The 19,193-nt window shown below is 40.3% G+C and overlaps 1 protein-coding gene across 19 annotated transcripts in view; it reads left to right on the forward strand.

Annotated features, from left to right (window-relative positions):
* Positions 1-19,193, forward strand: part of NRXN3 (neurexin 3) — a 1,534,711-nt gene that overhangs the window by 111,818 nt on the left and 1,403,700 nt on the right. For all 19 annotated transcript variants that reach the window (XM_077910198.1, XM_077910203.1, XM_077910191.1 and 16 more), the window contains exon 4: positions 5,154-5,183. In XM_077910198.1, coding sequence (XP_077766324.1) covers positions 5,154-5,183 — 30 coding nt within the window. The remainder of the gene's footprint in view (positions 1-5,153; positions 5,184-19,193) is intronic.

The raw sequence follows: 19,193 nt of genomic DNA on the forward strand, positions 1-19,193 counted from the left end.
TCTTACCTACTGGTGATCTTTTCCTCTTCTTGTTCTTGTATCTACTCTGAGAACTTGTGCACAGGATAGATAGGTACAAGGAGGGTAGAATATAGCACTAGAAAGAGTGAGGGGAAGGGTATACATATCAGATGTATGTATGTTGGGGTCCAGAATGGTCCCTGGATCAAGCTAGGGCAGCATAGTACTCTGTCAGGGTGTGACATCCAGCTAGCAGACACTTCAGTTGCTTTCAACTTTTTTATGAATATATATATATTTCAAAGGCATTGTAGTTCCTTCCATAGGAATTTGGTGTTGGCAATTCTCAATATCCTGTTTGTCAAAGGTTAATCCAAGCCCATCTCCTGTTCCCTACCCTCCACTAGGTGAACTTTTATGGATCTGGCTTTTGAGTCTTAGTTGAGGATCTATTCAAATCCAGAGCCCATGGTGAGACTGTTGTGAACAATGTTGTCCCTTTTGCTTCTATGAGCCCCTGTTCCAGATTGTGTCTTCTCTTGAATATCATACCCCGAATAAATGCCAAACTCCACATCCAGCCAGGTGCTAGTCCCAGGGCTGGCTGTGTAGCTTGGGGGTGCTGTGGCTGACCCTCTGTTTCTGAGGTTGATGAGAAGGCCAATCTTCATTTTTCCCCCTTCCTCATCAACCACACAGATAACACACATGCAGTATAGATTCCTTTTTTTCCCTTACTAATTATATCCTTCTCAGTTAAGATTTTTTAAGCATTATTTTCTGTATCTATATTTGAAAGCCATATAGTTCCTTTTTCTTTTTTGAATGTAAAATGTTATTTTAATGTTGAATATGATCGGGGGGGCGGGGAAGAACTTCCAAGATACCTTAATACCTCTCCCATCTCTTCCAGTTAAGACTCAGTGCTCTAGCTCCTTTTTTGGAAGATTCATTGACTTACCTGGGCATAGACCCTCTCTTCCATGAAGGGGTGGTAATACATCCTGATATTTGTCCTGACGTTCTCACAGACATTAGTCTTACATTTTAAAATGCATCTTAGACATTTTTGCTTGAGTGATTTTTGTTTCCTCAACTCATCATGCCTAAAACAGAATTCATCATTACTCTCAACCCCCATTCGTCTCCCACCCCACCTTTCTGACAGTGTTTACTCAGCCTCCTATCCACTCCTCCCCTAAAGCATCTCATCGGTCATCCAAAGCCTGTTGGATCCTCTCTTTCCTTTTCCTCCCCACCACCACAATTCTAATCTAGGCCCTCTGCCTGTGACTGATCTTTTTGCCTCTGTCCCTTTTCCTTCTCATCTATCCTGTCTGCACCATTGCCAAAGCAATTTTCCTCAACATCATTTTCCCTGGGTCATTCCCCTGCCCATGAACCCTCACTGTGTCCCACCAGCTGTAAGAGCAAGTCCATTTTCCTTAGCCTTGAAATTCAGGGCCTTAATACAATGATTACTACTCTCATCCTTAAGATCACCTTCCATTTCTTCCTTATATGAACGGTTTATATGTGTTCGTTATTATTTTGAATAGCATGTATTACATGCCTAGTATGTGCTTGGCAGTGTCATAGGTGCTTCTGAAAAGTTGAGTAGGAAAGTCCTTACGGATTCACTCTGTAATCCTGGGAGTTGGTGGTGTTACCTGGAGTGTCCTCCATCTCTCCAATCCTAAATCATCTTCCAAGATTTATTTCAAATCTCACTTTCCTCCAAAAACCTTTTCTGTACATGTAGGGCGCACCTCACAGTCCTGTGTTCTTTATTGTCTGAATTCATCATTTGACATGTAGTAATGATCCATTCATACATTCCACATTCGATCACCAAACACATACTGAGCACCAACTGTGTGTCAGTATTGTGTTAGGTGTTGCCTCACACATCAGTATGTTTTTATAGATTAGTAAAAATAACAGTAATAATCCTTATAAAGTCTTTACCATGTGCAGGCCCAGTTTTATATATATTCACTTATTTAATCAGCAGAACAACCTATGAATTTGGCATTATTGTTATTCAAATTTTGCAGATAGGGAAATTAAGGTGCAGAAATGTTTAGCAACTTCATTAGGGTCACAAGCTAGAAAGTAAGAAAGGTTAAGATTCAAATCTGGCTCTGAAGTCCTTGGTCTTAACCCCTATACTTCACTGTCAGGTACCAATAATATATATCATCTGCATGTTTGTGTATATATAAACACATAACATCTTCCCAGTTACACTCTAAATGCCTAGAGGTTAATGACCATCTACCATACTTGTCTGTCTCTCCACTACCTAACCCAGTCTTTGCATATAGCAGGTACTTGAATCACTTGGTTGGTTGATTGTTGGTTCTTCCATTTGTTTGGAGGGGAGGGCCTGAGATTTTTAACAGCAGGTAGAAGTGTCTGGGAATAGAAAGGGACAGAAACAATTTCAGATTAGCCCTGGACACTCTGAAATTGTTGAGTTCCAGTTCTTAATTCTGTAAGCTTTGAGGATAGATTTGTATAAGAGAAGATACTGATGTAAAAGCTCTTAAAAGTGGAATAAAATTTCCTTCTCCAAAAGCAAAACTTAAACCAAATTATGGTTACAGCTTCTCCCTTCTACCATCCTGTTTCTTGTCCATTTTGATTCATTGCCTGCAAAACCAGTTTTAACATCAGGATCCTGGATCTGCATTCTTGGTCTAATATTTCTATTTAAGATTTTCGGAAGTTGAAGAATATGAACATTTTATTTGAGTTGCAATACTGCGACTACATATGTAGCTTAATAAAGCCTGATAAGTACATATTTGAATTTAAAAAACACAGGTGGTGGGTTATTTGCATTTTAAAAGGATTCTTTCTTCTACAAAAGGATCCACTGCAGGGTTCCATTAAATATCCAATTCCTCTTAGTGCATTTATCATACAATTTAATTTACCAAAATTTGATTTATATGCCACTCAAATTCTAGTGAGCATGGGAATCACTTGGGGAGCTTGTTTGAAATTCAAATCTTTCCCCAAACTCCTCCCCAAGATTCTAATTTATTAGATTCCTTGGGTTGGGGCCAAGGATCTTCACTGTTAACAGGCATTCCCAGATGATTGATATAGGTGGTCAGTGAAGTACACTGGGAGACAGTACTTTAAAGAAACACACGTAACACATAGATGGGGCCCAACTGTAAGATCTTCTTCAGGGCTTTGGATACCCCTTAAACCAATTGTCCTGTTTACTCTTCATTCAGTGCATTTTTTGAAATATCTATTTGAGTCAAAAAAAGAAAAGGCCCTACCATTTCTCTTCTGCTTCTTCTCTGAGCTGTTAAACATCTTTAATTGTAAGTGTGAAATGTTTGTCCTTTCATTTTTAAATTTGAAAGAAAAATTTTAAACATTCCCCCCAGCTGTATTGAGGTAGAATTGATGTGTAACATTGTGTTAAGTTTAAGGTGTACAAGATGTTGATTTCATACATTTAAACACTACAGAATGATTACCACCATAGCATTAGCTACCACCTCCATCCCATCATATAATCACCATTTATTTCTTGTGGTGAGAACATTTGAGCTGTACTTTCTTAGCAACTTGCAAATATATAATAGTATTATTTTCTTTTCATTTTAACTCCTTCTTTTAGGTAACTCCTTGGATCTTCTTCTCAGTTCTTAATTCTTATGATCCTCCTGTGAATTAGTTACCTTTCCATGTATCCCACTTGCCTGCCCCAGACTTTCCCTTTTAGTGCTCTTGATCTGGATGCTGAAGGCTATGGCTTGGTCCGGAAATATTAGGCATTTTAGGAATAGTGACTTCTACCGTGGTTTCTCTTTGCCAAAGGTAGAGCCCTTTGTTCTGTCTCCCTATTATCTCTTCACAAAAAAAGACCAAAAATTATTTTTTAAATGAAACAAATCATGCGAACGACTTACTCTGGCATGATTCCATTCCTCCGTGAGTATTAATGCTAGGCCTCGAGAAATGAAAGCCAGAAATGTGCATTTAAAATGTGATTATAGTTTAATGAAATTTGTTTAAAAACTAGATTCCATGACATTTATGGCACATATATCTATGTATTTAATATATCACTGATCTTTTTAAAAGTCAGTTACTTGACCCATATTTTGCCTCTGATTACTTTTCTAAATCTCTAGTAATCTTGAAAAACATTTGGGGATTTCTATACTTCAGAGACTTTTCTACTTTATTAATCCTGTATATCCCTAAATTTCACTCTGGGTAAAGGTTCTCTGGGGTGACCTGGGGTTTGTCAAATATCTCCAGTAATAACAAAAGCAAAGGAAGAGCAAACTGGTACCATTGGTTACTGGTTGGAAATCTTTTCTTTTAATAGATTTATTGGAGCTTATGTTTTCCTTGAAGTAATGAGCTCCTAATTGCCTTGCTTGACTTCCTTAAGCACCTAGCCAGAGGTTGTGCTATTTGTTCACTGGGACCTTGTGTACCTCCTTTAACCCATTCAGTGCTCGTCTCTACGTCCCTGATCCATGGCGAGAGACCTTCTTAGACAAGATAGTGGTGGGGAAATAGTGGAGGGCAGGGGTGGTAGTCACTGGGCTAAGACAAAGTGAGAGGGGAAGTAGTTTCAGGTTGTCTGAGCAACTCTTGCAAGTAGGAACTCATTTAGTATGTTCAGCATGATTCCATTTTTGTAGAAAAGAATACAGTATCTAGAAAATAAAATTGGGCAGTAACCTCTGGATGGTGAGATTACCACAGATTTTTCTTTTGTGAATTTTCCAAAGTTGCTACAGTGACCATGTATTACTGTAAAAAGCCATTTAAAAAAAGAAGGAAATGTGCTAGGCCTGGCCTCTTGAGTCTCCTTCCCAAGGGACCTAATTTTTAATAGATTTGTTTCAAATCCTAAGCATCACACGGAACAGTATGGTAAGAGGAAGACTCTCATGATGAGGCCTGGAGCAGTTCAGCAAACAAAAGGCCATCCTGAAACCTGAGGGCCGTGGTGCTGCCGGGCAGCAGGAGGCTGGCTTCTCAGCACTGGGTGCATGCTCCTGAGTGTGTGTGAATGCCCTGCCACTCCTCCTTCCACTTGATCAGTACAAGCCAATTGCATTGCGTTGGAATTTTAACTTTGTCTTCTTTCTTTTTCTCTTACCCTTCCCTTCTTCCCCCTGCTTCCCATCTTTTCCTTCCTCAAGGCCTCTCCCACCTCATGATGAGTGAACAAGGTAGGTGCTTTGTGCTTGTGGCACGGCAGCTGCCTGAACCGCTTGCCTTTGTGCCTCTGGCTGGTCGCTCAGCGCCTCATTGTTGCTGGCAGGCCATTTTGCTGCCTGTCCCTCCTGCTGTGGGCCAGGCTGGCAGCAGGGGCCACCCTGTGGTGGGGGGTACCTTAACCAATGCATCTTGGTTTCCTGTCCCCATCATCCCCTTGGCTTGTCCATTCTGCACCACCATTTGTCATTCAGGGCGCTGGCCCTGCCGGGCTGCCTCCAAGAGAGAAGCATGAAACAAGGCATGACGGCGTCGATAATGGGGGTGAATGAAGCTAATTTCAGAGCAACAGAGCGGTTAACTTCCTCCTGCTCCTCCCCAGGCCCCATGCTGGGGCCCTGTGGCTGAGGGGAGAGGAGCTGGACTTCTCCCTGAATTTCACTCTGAGTAAAGGTTTCCTTTTTGTCTTCCCCTCCATCCCACTGCCCATTGTAATGACTTTGAGCCACACATGGTCAAAGGAAGCCCTTGGGGGTTTAACTGTTTTCAGTTTTATATAAAAGCAAAAAAAACACCGAAAGAACATGCTAATGTCTTCATGGCAGGATTCTAACTCATTATACACCCTGAAGAAAACTGCATATAAAGATCTGTAAATTCAGCATCTGCAACCTAAAATATTCAAATATGCAGGGAATGAGCTGTGCAGGAAATTCAGCTCAGCTAAGCACAGGGTGGGCTGTGAATGAAGCCTTTTTCTCCTAAATAAAAATTTTCCACATCATCAGCCTAAATCAGGATTCGAGAACTGAGCCTACTTAAAATTGTCTTTTCCTTCACTGTTCAATTGCTACTATTGTGTTTCTTCTGAGCCTTGGGATGATTGCAAGATTGGTCTACCTGCCTTGCCCTGACACCCAAAGACTGTACTTTAATTTCTCTTGTCTGTTTCTTTTCTAAAAATGCAAGGGACTTTGGTGCCTCTTTTGGAGGACCAAAGTAAAGGGCAAGGAGGGGTCCTTCTCTGTTTTCTGGCTTTTCTTGATCTTTTGAGGAGGGTAGGACAATCCTGAAGGGCCATTCCCCTTCCCTTTTCCCTCTTTTCCCTTTTCATTGGACCTGTCAGATGGTGTTGCCATAAAGGGGAGTATGCTCAGATTAAGAAACCACCCAGGGCTGAGAAAAGTTTGCTTATGAAGTCCAGGGAGCTGTGGAGGTGGGCAGTTGAGGGGATCCTGACTTGATAAGACAGTATAAGGAGGAAGCACACCTTCCCAGTTGAATTGCGTCCTCCAGACCTGAGCCAAGATCCACAATGTGAACTCTTGACTTTCAGCGAAGATATGGTCTACTATAGCATAAGAGTCAAAGAACAGAGCTGGAGGCAAGAGGTCAGATGAGTTTGCCAGTGTTAGAGCTGGAAGAGACTGGGATGAAACCTCGTTATTCTTGTCTGAAAGTGAGGGAAGTTATCTGCCAATAGCAGGTAACTATGAAGTGAGTATGACTAGAGGATGTTCTTGACATCAGCCTGGTGTCTGGGAGTTTGAGAAAGTTAAGCACATCTTTGCCAAAGCAAAGCAGGATGACCCAGGCTCTCTGAATTGCTAGAATTTGGTAGCCTGGCTCTGATCGCCAGTTTCCACCAGAAAAAGCAGATACTTGGAGTCCTGATGACAGACTCCCTTCTTTCCTTTTTCACCTCGTGCTCCCCTTTGTTCTTTAGGGATCCTCCTAGCTTCTGCAGTGGCTTGGGGGCACGAGGGCATCATGTGGCTGCTGTGATAGGATAAAGACTAGGTAGATGGGATACACTGGTGGGAATTCCTTAATCTTGATTTAGATATCTAAGATCCTTCAGAGGTACAACTCAGGTATTTTGGAGGGCTGAGTCCCAATATCGGTATGAAGAACAAGTGGAGAATCTGTATTGTATACCTCCCCCTCTCTCCCACCCCCTCTTCAGCTTCTTTTGGGCCCCCAGCATTGAAGTGATGAGTAGAGGATTCACACACACCCAGGTACACACGCTTGGGGGTTAGCAAGTACTTTCTAGAAACAGAGTCTTTAAGCAATGAAGGAATGACAGCTACAAATACCATGAATTCCCCTTTAGAGAGGTTTTCAAAAAAGGTTGCAGAATTCTTCTGGGTGGTCAGTGCCTCTAAGTTTTTAAGTCTCAACTTGCAGTTTAATCTATTTTTAAGAAGGTCCTTTGACTGCATTCCCTTCCTCTCATGTTTTCCTGCACTTCCCTCTCCCTTCTCTGTTCTTGCCCTGTGATGATTGCCTAAAGCACCAACTCTGGTTCCCACCTATAATGCTTTCCTTCCCCTATTCCTTCAACATGAAAGAAAGATTTCTGTCTGGTTCCCACTGAATCTCCAGAATTGGTTTTTGATCCTTGAAAATGTGTCCAGAAATACTTACCTGTGTTGTTTGTATACCACCTATACATGTATGTGACACTCTTGGTCCTAATGACTCATGCTAACATTGGGAAAATACCAGGGAACTTGGCTTCTTTGAGACTTTCCCAAACCAATTTTACACTGGTTAAGTGTGTGCAGTTTCACATACATGTGGCTGTGCAGTGCTTTTGCATGTAGACTTTGTCATGTTTCTAAGGATGGGCCTGGGTGGAAACTAATGGGAAAAGCTTAAATACGAAGCTGGTGAAAAAAGGCAGCTGGTGAAGCTGTTTTGGCTTGTTTAGGCTTCACATTGTGCATTTGTTCAGTGCTGCTTTCTCAAGATACTTTAGTGCTGTTGCCTTTGCTGTTGTGGATTTTTGTTATGTATGTTACATTTCTTTGTGTGTCCGCAGTGTGCTGATGTTTTACTCTCCCTGCTCTCTCTCTTTCTCTCTCTCTCTCTCACCGCCTCCATGGTGGACACCATGCTTCCTCTACTTAATTGGACCTTCTACTTCATTTCTGTAGGTAGAAGTAAAGGTAGAGATGATTTTATTTTTCTCATTATAACTATCAATCTGCCTTCTGAAATATTCATGTGTCCAAGGGGAATTGTCAATTCTGATGAATACAGTCCAGATTATAACTGAGTGCTTTTAACAACAACTACAAAAATAAATAAATAAAAAGCCAATGGTATCATTTCCCTTCAGTGCACTTCATGTTCGGTGGTTGGGGATCATTCTGAGTTGGCCTGCCTCCCTCTAAATCCAGGATGGGACTCGCCCATTATGGCACGCTATTTCTAGCAGGAATAGGGGACTCTGAAAGTAATTATGCAGAACTATTTTACTTAAACATGGGATAGTCTAAGATTCTCTCCCAGTAAATGTATTGAAGGAACAGGGGAGATGTGACATGGTGTACTGTTGCTGCTATTATTTGAGGACGACTGGAATTGGGGGCAACATCTGTGAAGGAAGGATAATAAGAAAGGGGAGAGGATTGGTGAATTGCTTGAACTTTAATGTGAAATTTGGGGGGAATATTTGTGCATTGCTGTTTTATCTTCTGGGTTTCCTCCATTTTGGGGAGTAGAAATGTTCTGTTTTGGGGTGATGAGCTGAGAAGGGTGGGACTGGGGCTGTCGAAGAACACGGGAATGACAATGCATTATTACATCGGAAGGAGAACATGGAGAGAAGTAACACTGGATTTTCACTTCTGAAGTCAACCTTTTGCCAGGCAGGCAGGGAAAAGGAGAGGTGCTGAGCGGGTGGGCTTGCTCTAGTGCTCTGACGGGGCTTTCAGCTTCACACCTTTGGGGAGAGCACAGCTCACTCCTCCGTTTCCGTCAAAACTGCACCCAAGAACCTGGCTCACCAGCTCAAATTGGATTAGCTGCGCAGCAGTGAAGGGAGAGGTTAATTGATAAATTATAAATATGTATCTGCATCTGGTTCTCCTCTCTTCCCTCCTAACTCTCCAGCCCTATCTCTGTGGAGCTGTGTGCTGCTGCTCACTACAAAGACTGGCAAATAACAGGAATAGGAAATATGAATTCTGGCATGAGAATGTTGAAGAAGGCAGGGGCTGACAGGTTATTGAACATGCTGATTCAACTCTAGTCTGTGAACAGGCCCATCTCTCTTTTGAGTGTTATGCTTTTCTAGATTTTTAAAATTATGTATGGTTACCTTGGAAGTAGTTTGGTCCTTTCTACTTTGGAGTCGGCTGATTGACTATTCTTTTTACACTAATCACAGGCAGGCTCATTCTCAGAAATTTGTCATGGGGAACCCTTACCCCCTTATAAGCTTAGAGCCTTTTGAAAGGAGGTGAGAAAGGGAGAAGAGAAGGAGGAAGGATGAGTGGAAGCATACATTTATGTATGCCCCTTCCACTTCTCTACTTTATTCAACCAGAGGCTGCCAGTGATGTCCTCAGAAGCAAAGCCACCAATCCTTCCCCAGGACTCAGCCCTTCTGAAGCATGTGGCATTGTGTCCTCTGCCCCTCCTCCCACTGGCTTCTATGAGAATACATGAGAATCAGTCTTCTTGTCTTCCTCCCTTCCCATCCCTTCAAATCTCTCTTTTTCTTTCCCTAATCCCCTAAACCGTCCTACAAGATCTTTTTAGCTTTTGCACATGGTATCTTATTTTCTCTCTCTGGCTACTGCTGCTACCACTGGGTATGTCCTGTATACCAGCAGTTGTGCCATGTGCTTTATATGCCTTATTGCACTTAATGCTCACGCTTGTTTTATGAGGTACGTGATGATGTTACTGTTGCTTTATGCATAAGTAGAGCAAGGCTCAGAGAGCTAAATTGCTTAAGTCAGTTGGCTATTAAGTGGAAATGAAACTCAGGATCTGACCCCTAACCTCTACTCATACTCCATCTTGGATCCAAGGATGCCTTAAACGTATGTGCCTCCCAACTATTTCCCTGGCACTGACCTATCTCAGCTTCCAGGCTTCCACTTAGCATTCTCTGTAGCATATAAATATCCATATAAATATTCCACTACTATGACCTTAGTATGTCTAGTCAACCTTCATATCAGCTGGCCACAATCCAGCTTCCTTTTTTGACATTCCTGTTTTTGTTCATGGTGTCCCTATGCTCCTCATCGCCCAGACTTGAAAACCAGGAATAGTTTTCTATCTTTCCTGAACTTTTCTGTCTCCTGTCCTGGGTGATCAGTTGAGAGATCTTGTTGAGATTCTCTTCTGGGATGTCTCTTGCATTTCTACTGTTAACACCCTAGTTCAGTTCCCACTTAACCCTTATTAGATTACTACCCTAGCCTAAGTCCTCCCACCTCTATTCTCTTCCAGTCTGTCCAGTAACTGAGAACTGCTTAAGCTCTGCTGTCCACCAAATGGAGTGCAGGATTAGTTATCTCACTTAACAAGTCCTCCTTGATATGGGCTTCTTTTCCTTTAGCCTTCTCTCCTATTAATCTTAGATACAAAATTGCTGCCAGTTAGGATACCGAATAACCTTCCTGGACCTTTCTTTGTCTCCTAGCTTTACTTATTCTGTTTCTCTCCCCTGTAACTGCTCCCCCTCTCCTTTGTTCTGCCCACTGAAATCACACGTAGATTTTATTTCCTAGTTGATGCTATCTTTGAGTGCTCCATTCAGAGATGAGCTTGCACTTCATGTATCTCTCTAAAATTTTATATTGGAGTTATTTGGGAATTGGGCCACTCTGCTCTACAAGATGGCAAGTATATGGAAGACAAACATATTCATTTGTTAATGTCCAGATGTGTCTAGCATTGTAGGTTGCATGTGGAAGGGACTCAAAATCTCTAATCCTTCTTATCTTTCTGTCAGTCATTTTCCTAAAAGTGAAAATAAAGCAAAATTCAAATTAAATCGGATCATGTAGCTCATCTGTTCAAAAGCTTTTGAAGGATTCTCATTGTATAATTATCAATGTGCCTTCCCAGCTTTATTTTCTACAATATTTTCCACTCTACATGATCACCCCTTCCAGCCCCCTGTCTCCTGAAGTCAACAACTCACTCTGCCTGAATTCACATTATGGTTTCCTGCCTTTGGTCTTTGGCCCAAGCTCTGTCCTCTTTCTTGAGTGTCCTTGGAACACCCTTCCTCCCCTTATCCTTTAAAGCCAAGCCTCCTAGGTGTGCCAGACTTTGTGCTTCTGTTACAGAGTACCTGTGCCAAACTGCCTTGAATCAGATTTACTCATGTGTTTCAGGCAGCTTTTCCCTAAAGGACAGAGGCTGTGTCTTGGCCATTTCTGTCACCTACACTGTACTTAGCTCAGTATTTGGTCCAGAGTTGCACACCAACCTGTGCCCCTCATCACTAGCTTCATTACTCCAACCAACTGAGCAAAGAAGTCCCAGTGGGGGATAGGGTGAAGCCAAATATTCTGGTTCCAGTTCTCTCCTCACCCAGGCCTTCTCTTGGCCCTTTGTGTACAAGTAACAGAAGGAAATGGTCACAAATTACATTAGACTAAAAGCAGGAAAGGTCTCTGGATTTATTCTTAGGAGATTGTCAAAGAAAAGAAAGCCTCAGACCTTGTCATTATTTAAAGCTGACCAGCAAAGCAGTAGACCCATGATGGAAAGAATTATGAAGTTAAATCTACAAGACTGAGCATGATATATGTGTATATGTATATGTATACATATAATGTATATGCTACAATCATAATCAGCACATTCAGGGTGCCTTTGGGCTGCAACTGAGACAAAAGCAAATTTAATTCCCTAGATGTGACTGACCAGAGAAGGTACTCAGCAACCTGTCTTGGTTAGCTTTTTTGACCTGATTTTGACAGACTTTGTTTAAGTGTTGTGTTTTAGCTTCTATCCTCCTTTTCTTACTGACTTAGGGATTGCCTATTCTGGGTTAGGTCACCAAATACTTTTCCTGAAACTGAACTTAGGGTAGGTGTTGCAGACTCAAATGTCAACAGGGGCCTGATAGGTATCATCAAGGAGCAGCTCTCGTGTAAGAAAAATCCTGATGTAAGACCAACAATAGAGTGGTGGGGAGCAATGCAAACTGGTTCCTGTCAAGGGCAGCAAACTCTACTCTGCTGCAGCTGATTGCTACCCTGAAAAATGCATGCCCAGTGTCACCCGATCCTCAAGAAAAGTTAGAAGTGCATTTTATAAAAATGTCAGCTCATCACAACTTTTGCTTTATGTATGGAGATATGAACACACATACACACCCCAAATGATTTGGCCTGTAGGCCACAAACTTTTGACCTTTGGCTTGAGGAAGAAGGAGTAAGATATTCCTCCAAGATTTCTTGCTGAATGTTAATAGTGGGAAGTCGTCATTGGCAGCATGGTTGATTAAATTCCTCCTTGCCTGTAGCAGAGGTCCGGGCATGGGAATCTTTCCTACCCTTGGCACTACTGCCAGGGAGCCCGATCCATGTGTTGGGTGAAGTTGGTTTTGTAAAATAGGGTAGGCATTCTTGGGGAGGGTATGGTGAATGCTGAGACTGACCAGGAAGAGAGGTAACAGACTGTAATGTTAGCCAAGTACTGGCATGAGTTTTAAATAATAAGGTCAGCTGGGAGGCATTTAATTTCTTTTCCTTTTGCTTCACAGGACCCTTTATTGCTGAACTAGATAATGTTGACCCTAAGGTACTTTAATCTGTCAGAATTTAGAGACCTATTCCAATTTATTTACACATTTTTCCCCATGTAGATTTGATCATTCGCCTGCCAGTGCTGAACTAATCAATATTGGCCAATCTGGAAAGAGATAATCAAGCTATATGAACTTGAACGTGATTTCATGTAGATTGTATTTTGCTGGTAATAACATTAAGAAAGCTTATTTGAGGAGTTGAGCCCTCTCTTGTCCTGCTAGGACCAGAGAACCCTGCAAAGTAGTTACTGTTTTGATAGCCAACTGTTTATGCAAATTAGTAAATGCAATGCCAGCTACTAATTATGAAAATAAACTCATCTGTGCTCTATAAATATCTAATTATAATAAAATAGGGGCAATACTACATTTCCATCTCTTGCCTCATGTTTCTCATCCACCACTGATTTGTCCCCTTGACAATGAATAAAATCACTTTATTTTTTTAAAGAAGCCTGTTTTCTATGTTTTTTTTTTTCCCTTCTAACATTTTGAAAGTCTGTGGGGGAAAATAGATTTATTTTCAACATAAAAGTAAAATTGCCTGATTTTAGCAACTCTCTGTTTTTGACATTGATGTCTTTGAAGTGGTGCTTTAAAAATATGAAGTGTTTTTTTTTTTTTTTTTTAGTTTCCTTATTTAGAAATTTTCATTGGACAGTGATGACTTTTTTTTAGAACAGTTGTTTTTTGGAGTTTTTAAAAAATGTTAATGTGAATAGATTTATTAGTAAACTGTATGATGGGTCAATGAGATATTTCAATTAAATTCCAATTGACGACATAAAGGAAAATATTTCTCAGATTTCTAAGCAACATGCTTATTTCCTTCTCAATTATCAATTTGGATTAATCAATTATGCATAGATTTTATATGTGTATTATATATCATAAAACACTTTCTCCTTGAAAATGAATAGTCCTCTACTTGCATAGATTTTTATCAAACCAAGTTGGTTAATCTTAGAGGATGTATAATTTTCAACTGTAGCTCTCTAGGTGGACACATATAAACTTTGATAGCACCTATAGGTAAAGGATCTTTTGAATTAAATTGTAATATCCTTATGACACATTTCACTTATAAAGAGAATTTAGAAGGGTAGCATCATGAAAAAATATTTAATAAGAGAACAAGCAAGTGCATTGCCTTGTGTGCTTGGGCTTGTATAAGTCATGGTCTATTTCTCAGGAGTGCAAGGCAGTGTGGTGTATCTGGGTAGAGGTACAATTTCTCCAAATACATAGTAATAGGTGTATAACGGTTGAATGTTTTCTCACAGGTTCCATTTGTAGTGTACTGAAGAGAATACAGTCTGGGAGGCTGTGCATCTGAATTTAGCATATTGTCTGCTCTAACAGTAGAAAAGCGATGTTTATTCACCATTCAACAAATACTGACAGACAGCCAATGATGTGCTGGGCCAGGTGCCAGGTGCTGAGTACACAGGGCTGACCACGCAAATATGGGCCCGGCCTCTGACACGCTGGTGACAGTCCATAGCAGTTTGAAAGTAGCTTTCAGATGTCACAGTTACCTCTCCTCCAAAAGTTTTAAATAAATTCAGTTTTCAACTTAATTATGTATCTGGAGTTTTAAAATTAATTTTATTAATTTATTTTAAAGGGAAACTGTCAGGTAATAATTCAGTTCAAATCACCCACCCTTTATATTTTCAGATACAGAAAAGAAAGTATTCTTTGAGTATAAACAAGCAGATATTTTTCATTTATTCATTTGCCCGTTCATTAAGAGAGAGCACACATAGTGTAGAGTGTGTAAGGTCTACACTCTTAAGTATACAGCTTAAATATTTAACTTACATACACCCATGTCAGTACCATCCGGATCGAGGTATAGTACCCATCACCCCCATAAGTTTCTGTCGTGCTACTTTCTGTCACTGATTTTTGGTATATAGATTCTCCACTCCAAAGTTGTGCATATCCATGTAGTAAACAGCAGGCAGGCTCCAGAGTGCTTTCATTTTCATTAGGCATGGCTAACCTTGTGAGAAAGGGAGGCATTGTGGTTTTTTACTGTGTGTAAACAGAGTCACAAATGTTGTCCTCTGGTGAGGTGTAGCTGTGCTCTATGATGGCACTCGGATTTCCTTCTGCACCAACAGAACATCTAATTGATATCATTGGGCTTTTCTTTTTTTTTTTTTCCAAAGGCATTAGTGGCTAGTAGAACAGCAGAGGTAGAAAAGACCATATGCTTTGTAAAAAGCCGGACTAATAACACTTTTTGATGGACGTCTGATTTTTAAAAGTGCTGCATCTTTCATTAAAATTTACATGTGAAGTAAGGGCAGGCGCGGTGACATGAAAGCTAATGCAGCTTGCACATCTTGACATAATAACAATCACAAGAAACTAGAGATCCCAGATGGCAGCTTGGCCTTTGCCATCCTTTTAATAAGCTACTAACTGCTAATTATTTCACTCTTTTGGGCAAGTTAATTTACTGTTGACTCTTAAAGAGATATTGCTCTTTTCCCAATGCCACAAAAATCAGAGCCCTTTCACCTGGAGCTGTAACAAGTGCTTCCCTGCAGGTTGAAAGCTTGTCAGCTGATTGTAACAATGATGGCAAGTATCGGGGTGGAAAATGTTGCTTAATAATATTTTCTTGTATTCTTTGACTATAGAAAATTTAAAAAAAAATTTGCTCGGCTAAGGATCCATTGTGTCTGTGAGCGTGTGCGTAAGAGCAAGAGATCAGGGCGCCCATACAAGGAGAGGATCTGAAATTTGGAGCCTATTTAAGAGTGAAAGAACAGCTGCCTTTTAAATGGTTGCTAATTCTGACAATTAATGCTGTTTTGTGAGTGTGTGATTTTCTGTGATAGCGGTTAGGAGGGATGATGGTGTGTAATAGCTCGCTTCCTAAGCTTTATGGTAATGTAGCACAGTTATGAAAGAGAATGGGGTCCACATGTTCCGGAGCCCTTTTAAATGAAGAGCCACCGGAACATGCTTTTTCTGTGCTTCGACTTTCTTAGGATGGGTTCGTATTTTAGCACAGATGCAGATTATTAAATAAGTGTGCAAGTGGCTTGGATGCATCAGGAGTGTTTGGAAAAGAACCTTGTTGGCAACGAGCTGTCTGACAATCAAAATATTTACTTAAAGATAAGCTAATGACTGTATCTTGCAAATGCCTGCGGATCCATTATTGAAACGACAATCAGCGCTCTGGCTTGAGACTATCCGAAACTAAACCTCCAACCTCAAATACTATCACGTGGAGATGTGTTTGTATTCTAATTCTCTCAAAACAAAATAACATGGGTGTTAAACAACAAACAGAGGTAGGAAAATCTGTCAACCCATTTTCTTGAAATATTTAAACTGAATTTAGTGTGTTATTAGGATCAGTTGTGCTTTGTTACTATTAAGAATTACTAAATGGTGGGACGCCTGGGTGGCCCAGTCAGTTAAGTGTCCGACTCTTGGTGTCAGCTCAGGTTGTGATCTCAGGGTTTTGAGATGGAGCCCTGCTCGGTGAGGAGTCTGCTTCTTCCTCTCCCTCTGACACTCCTCCCACTTGTTCCCTCTCTCTCTCAAATAAATAAATAAACTCTTTTAAAAAAAGAATTGCTTAATGGTTTAAAATATGCATTGGAAAAAAACAGCTTTTCCAACGATTGGTGCTATCTCTGAACTTGATCTTCATGAAGTGAGTTTTGTAGTGTACTATCATGTCTCTAGTGATTTGTGTGTTATCCAGTTGTTGGGAGGACTGTGGAGGTCAAACACTAAACATTTGCTTATTGGTTAAGTCTAGAGGAACTGGGGACGTTTTAAGTGGTATATTTCTTTAAAACTAGTGCATCACCTGGTTTCAAAATAAACCTAAGGAAAAATATAAGCGTGTGTGAATTTGGGAAGGTTTTGTCATCTTTCAGAATCTGATATTATACAGCGTGTTCACCCAGATTGCCAACTTCTAAAAGAATTTTGAGAAATGCTAATAATATTTCGAGAAGAAAAAAGCACTGAGAAAAATCTCAAAACATAGGTTGAAGACAAAATTAAACAGATTTTTTGACTGTAGGACTTCTCAGAGCCTTTGTTATGACAATACAAGTTATGCATTGTTGAGAAAGAAAATGTAGTTTTCAAAGTCACCCAAATGTATTTGATGTGAAATCTTTTTTTTTTTTCTTTTTTTATAATTTACATTTTAGATGAGGATAGCTAGAATTAAAACTAGTGTTCAGTTGAAAAACTTTGGACAGGATAATTTTCAAGTCTTTTCCAAGTCTAATATTATAAGTTGTAATGTCTCTAGAATTTGAAAGAGGCTTTTGGATTGGCTTTACTCAAGAATCTTTGTAACTACATTTTCTGTTTTGATTGGGAATAGTTTTTTGGATGGATTAGTTTCAATAGGGAAATTACTGCTTCCTGGTAAAATGCATAACACAGATGTTAAAACAACTGCAGTTTTAAAGACACTAGTCTTGTTAAAATGCTTCCAGTTTGTATTACCTAAGTACTCAAACGGATCTCCATCTACTGTGTGTAAACAACACTCCTGATAAATGGCCTGCTTCACTCCAGGAAGGGCTGATCTCAGCATAAGATGAGAAAATTACTGGGAACTTTAAGTTTTATTTACTTTGAAATTTGGAGACTGTTAACAGTCGTTGTGCTTATTTGTCCACTTTATTGCTAAGACCATTCATTCTATCACTCTGAGACTTTGACTTTCCATGCCTTTTTATTTTTTCTCCCAGTAAACTCGTAGGTGGAAGACATTCTTCCCAGAAAGAATTACTTGTACTGTGTTTAGAAATCATTGGCTCAACTAAGGATTTTGTGGGCTCTCTCACTGCAAGGCGGACTTTGTCCTATTTATGTGCTGTCTGTTCAGTATGAAGTGGCTGCCATTGATTCATCTGTTGTAGGCCATTCGCCTGGGGCTATTAATCTGATTGTGGAGATGTAGTTTGCTGAGCCAGCCGTACCCCGCTTTGTTTCCCCAAGTGACCAATAATGAACATTTACATATGTCTTGGCCAAACTTGTTATGGGATGGGTGACATTCTCAATTCCAAAGTGATTGATCCTTGTGGCAGTTGAGCCTAGAACACCAGATACCCAAGTTTGAATAATTCTATTGCAGGGTCAGCACTTGGTATAAAAAGAGCACTGAGATACGTGTCAGAAGACTAGTTCGGGATACTGGGGAAGACAGCCTGATAGATCAGAGCACTGATGGTAGTGCTTGATATTTACAAGGCATATAGCCTTGTGAAGCCTTATTATCCTAATAAGTAAAATGGGAATGATAATACTACCTTCTTCACAGTGTGGCTGGGAACCATTGAAAGACTATATATAAAAGGCTTATGTTAGAGCTTGGATCTGACATTTTAAAAAAAACATTAGTTATCATAAATGTTAGCAACAAACATGAGTTATCAGTGTCATAATAAATATATCTTGTCAATATCACCATAGATCTGGGAACTTTGAACAAATCTTTTTGATCTTCCATTTCTTTGCTTGTACAATGCCTACTTGGTAGGTGGGTAATAATTGATATCATGCCACTGAAGTGCTGTGCAAATTAAAATGGCACTATGCAACATGAAGGAATTCATGGTTCATGAGAACATACACTCCACAAACTTAGGGGCAGTTTGTGTGTTGGTCACCATGGTGTATCTAGTGCCTGTAATAGTGCCTGCCTCATGATAGAAATAACTCAGTGAATACTTGTTGAGTAGGCACTAGAAATCACTGAGCTAGTTAATAACTCTTAGCAGAGTTCAGTAACATGGACAGACCCAAGCTTCTTGTGATTCTGTTTTACTCTTAGTAGGTCTTTGGGCACCGCCATTACAAGAGGGAGCTGTTGGCCTCTTCCTTGAGGGCTAATAATAATAATAATAATAATAATAATAATGTAATCCTGATAAAGCCAGTGTGTTCTTCAGGTGTTTGCTCTTTTTGTGTGCACAAAGAACAAAGGGATTTCATTATGTTACTTGATGAAACTACATGAGCCATGAAGAAATAAACACATTTAGCTAAGAGTTACTTTATAAAAAATGCTGATCTGCTTCCCCAAATTTTAGGAGCGTATAATTTCAGAGCTCAAAGGGAATTTAGAATTCCTTTAGTTCACCCCACTATGATTTTGTGGATGACAAAACATATGCTTCAAGGACAGAAGTGCCCTGTTTGTTGCCACGCTGATGATTTGTCATGTTTGTTGGCGGTAGACCCAGACCTTCTAACTCCCATTGGTGTTTTCTTCTCCCTCCCACCAAGTTGTCTCTAAGAAGCAACCAACTTGTCGTCACCATCAATGCATGATGATATTTGTTATAGATCATCCACAGGCTGCTGAGGTCATGATTGATAATGCAGTGTCAGAAAGGTCCTGGAAATACCAGGGTGCGAGCATTCTAAACATGGATGTCTCTTAAAT

Source organism: Canis aureus, chromosome 9 (genome assembly GCF_053574225.1).
Source record: "Canis aureus isolate CA01 chromosome 9, VMU_Caureus_v.1.0, whole genome shotgun sequence".
Lineage (NCBI taxonomy): Eukaryota > Metazoa > Chordata > Mammalia > Carnivora > Canidae > Canis > Canis aureus.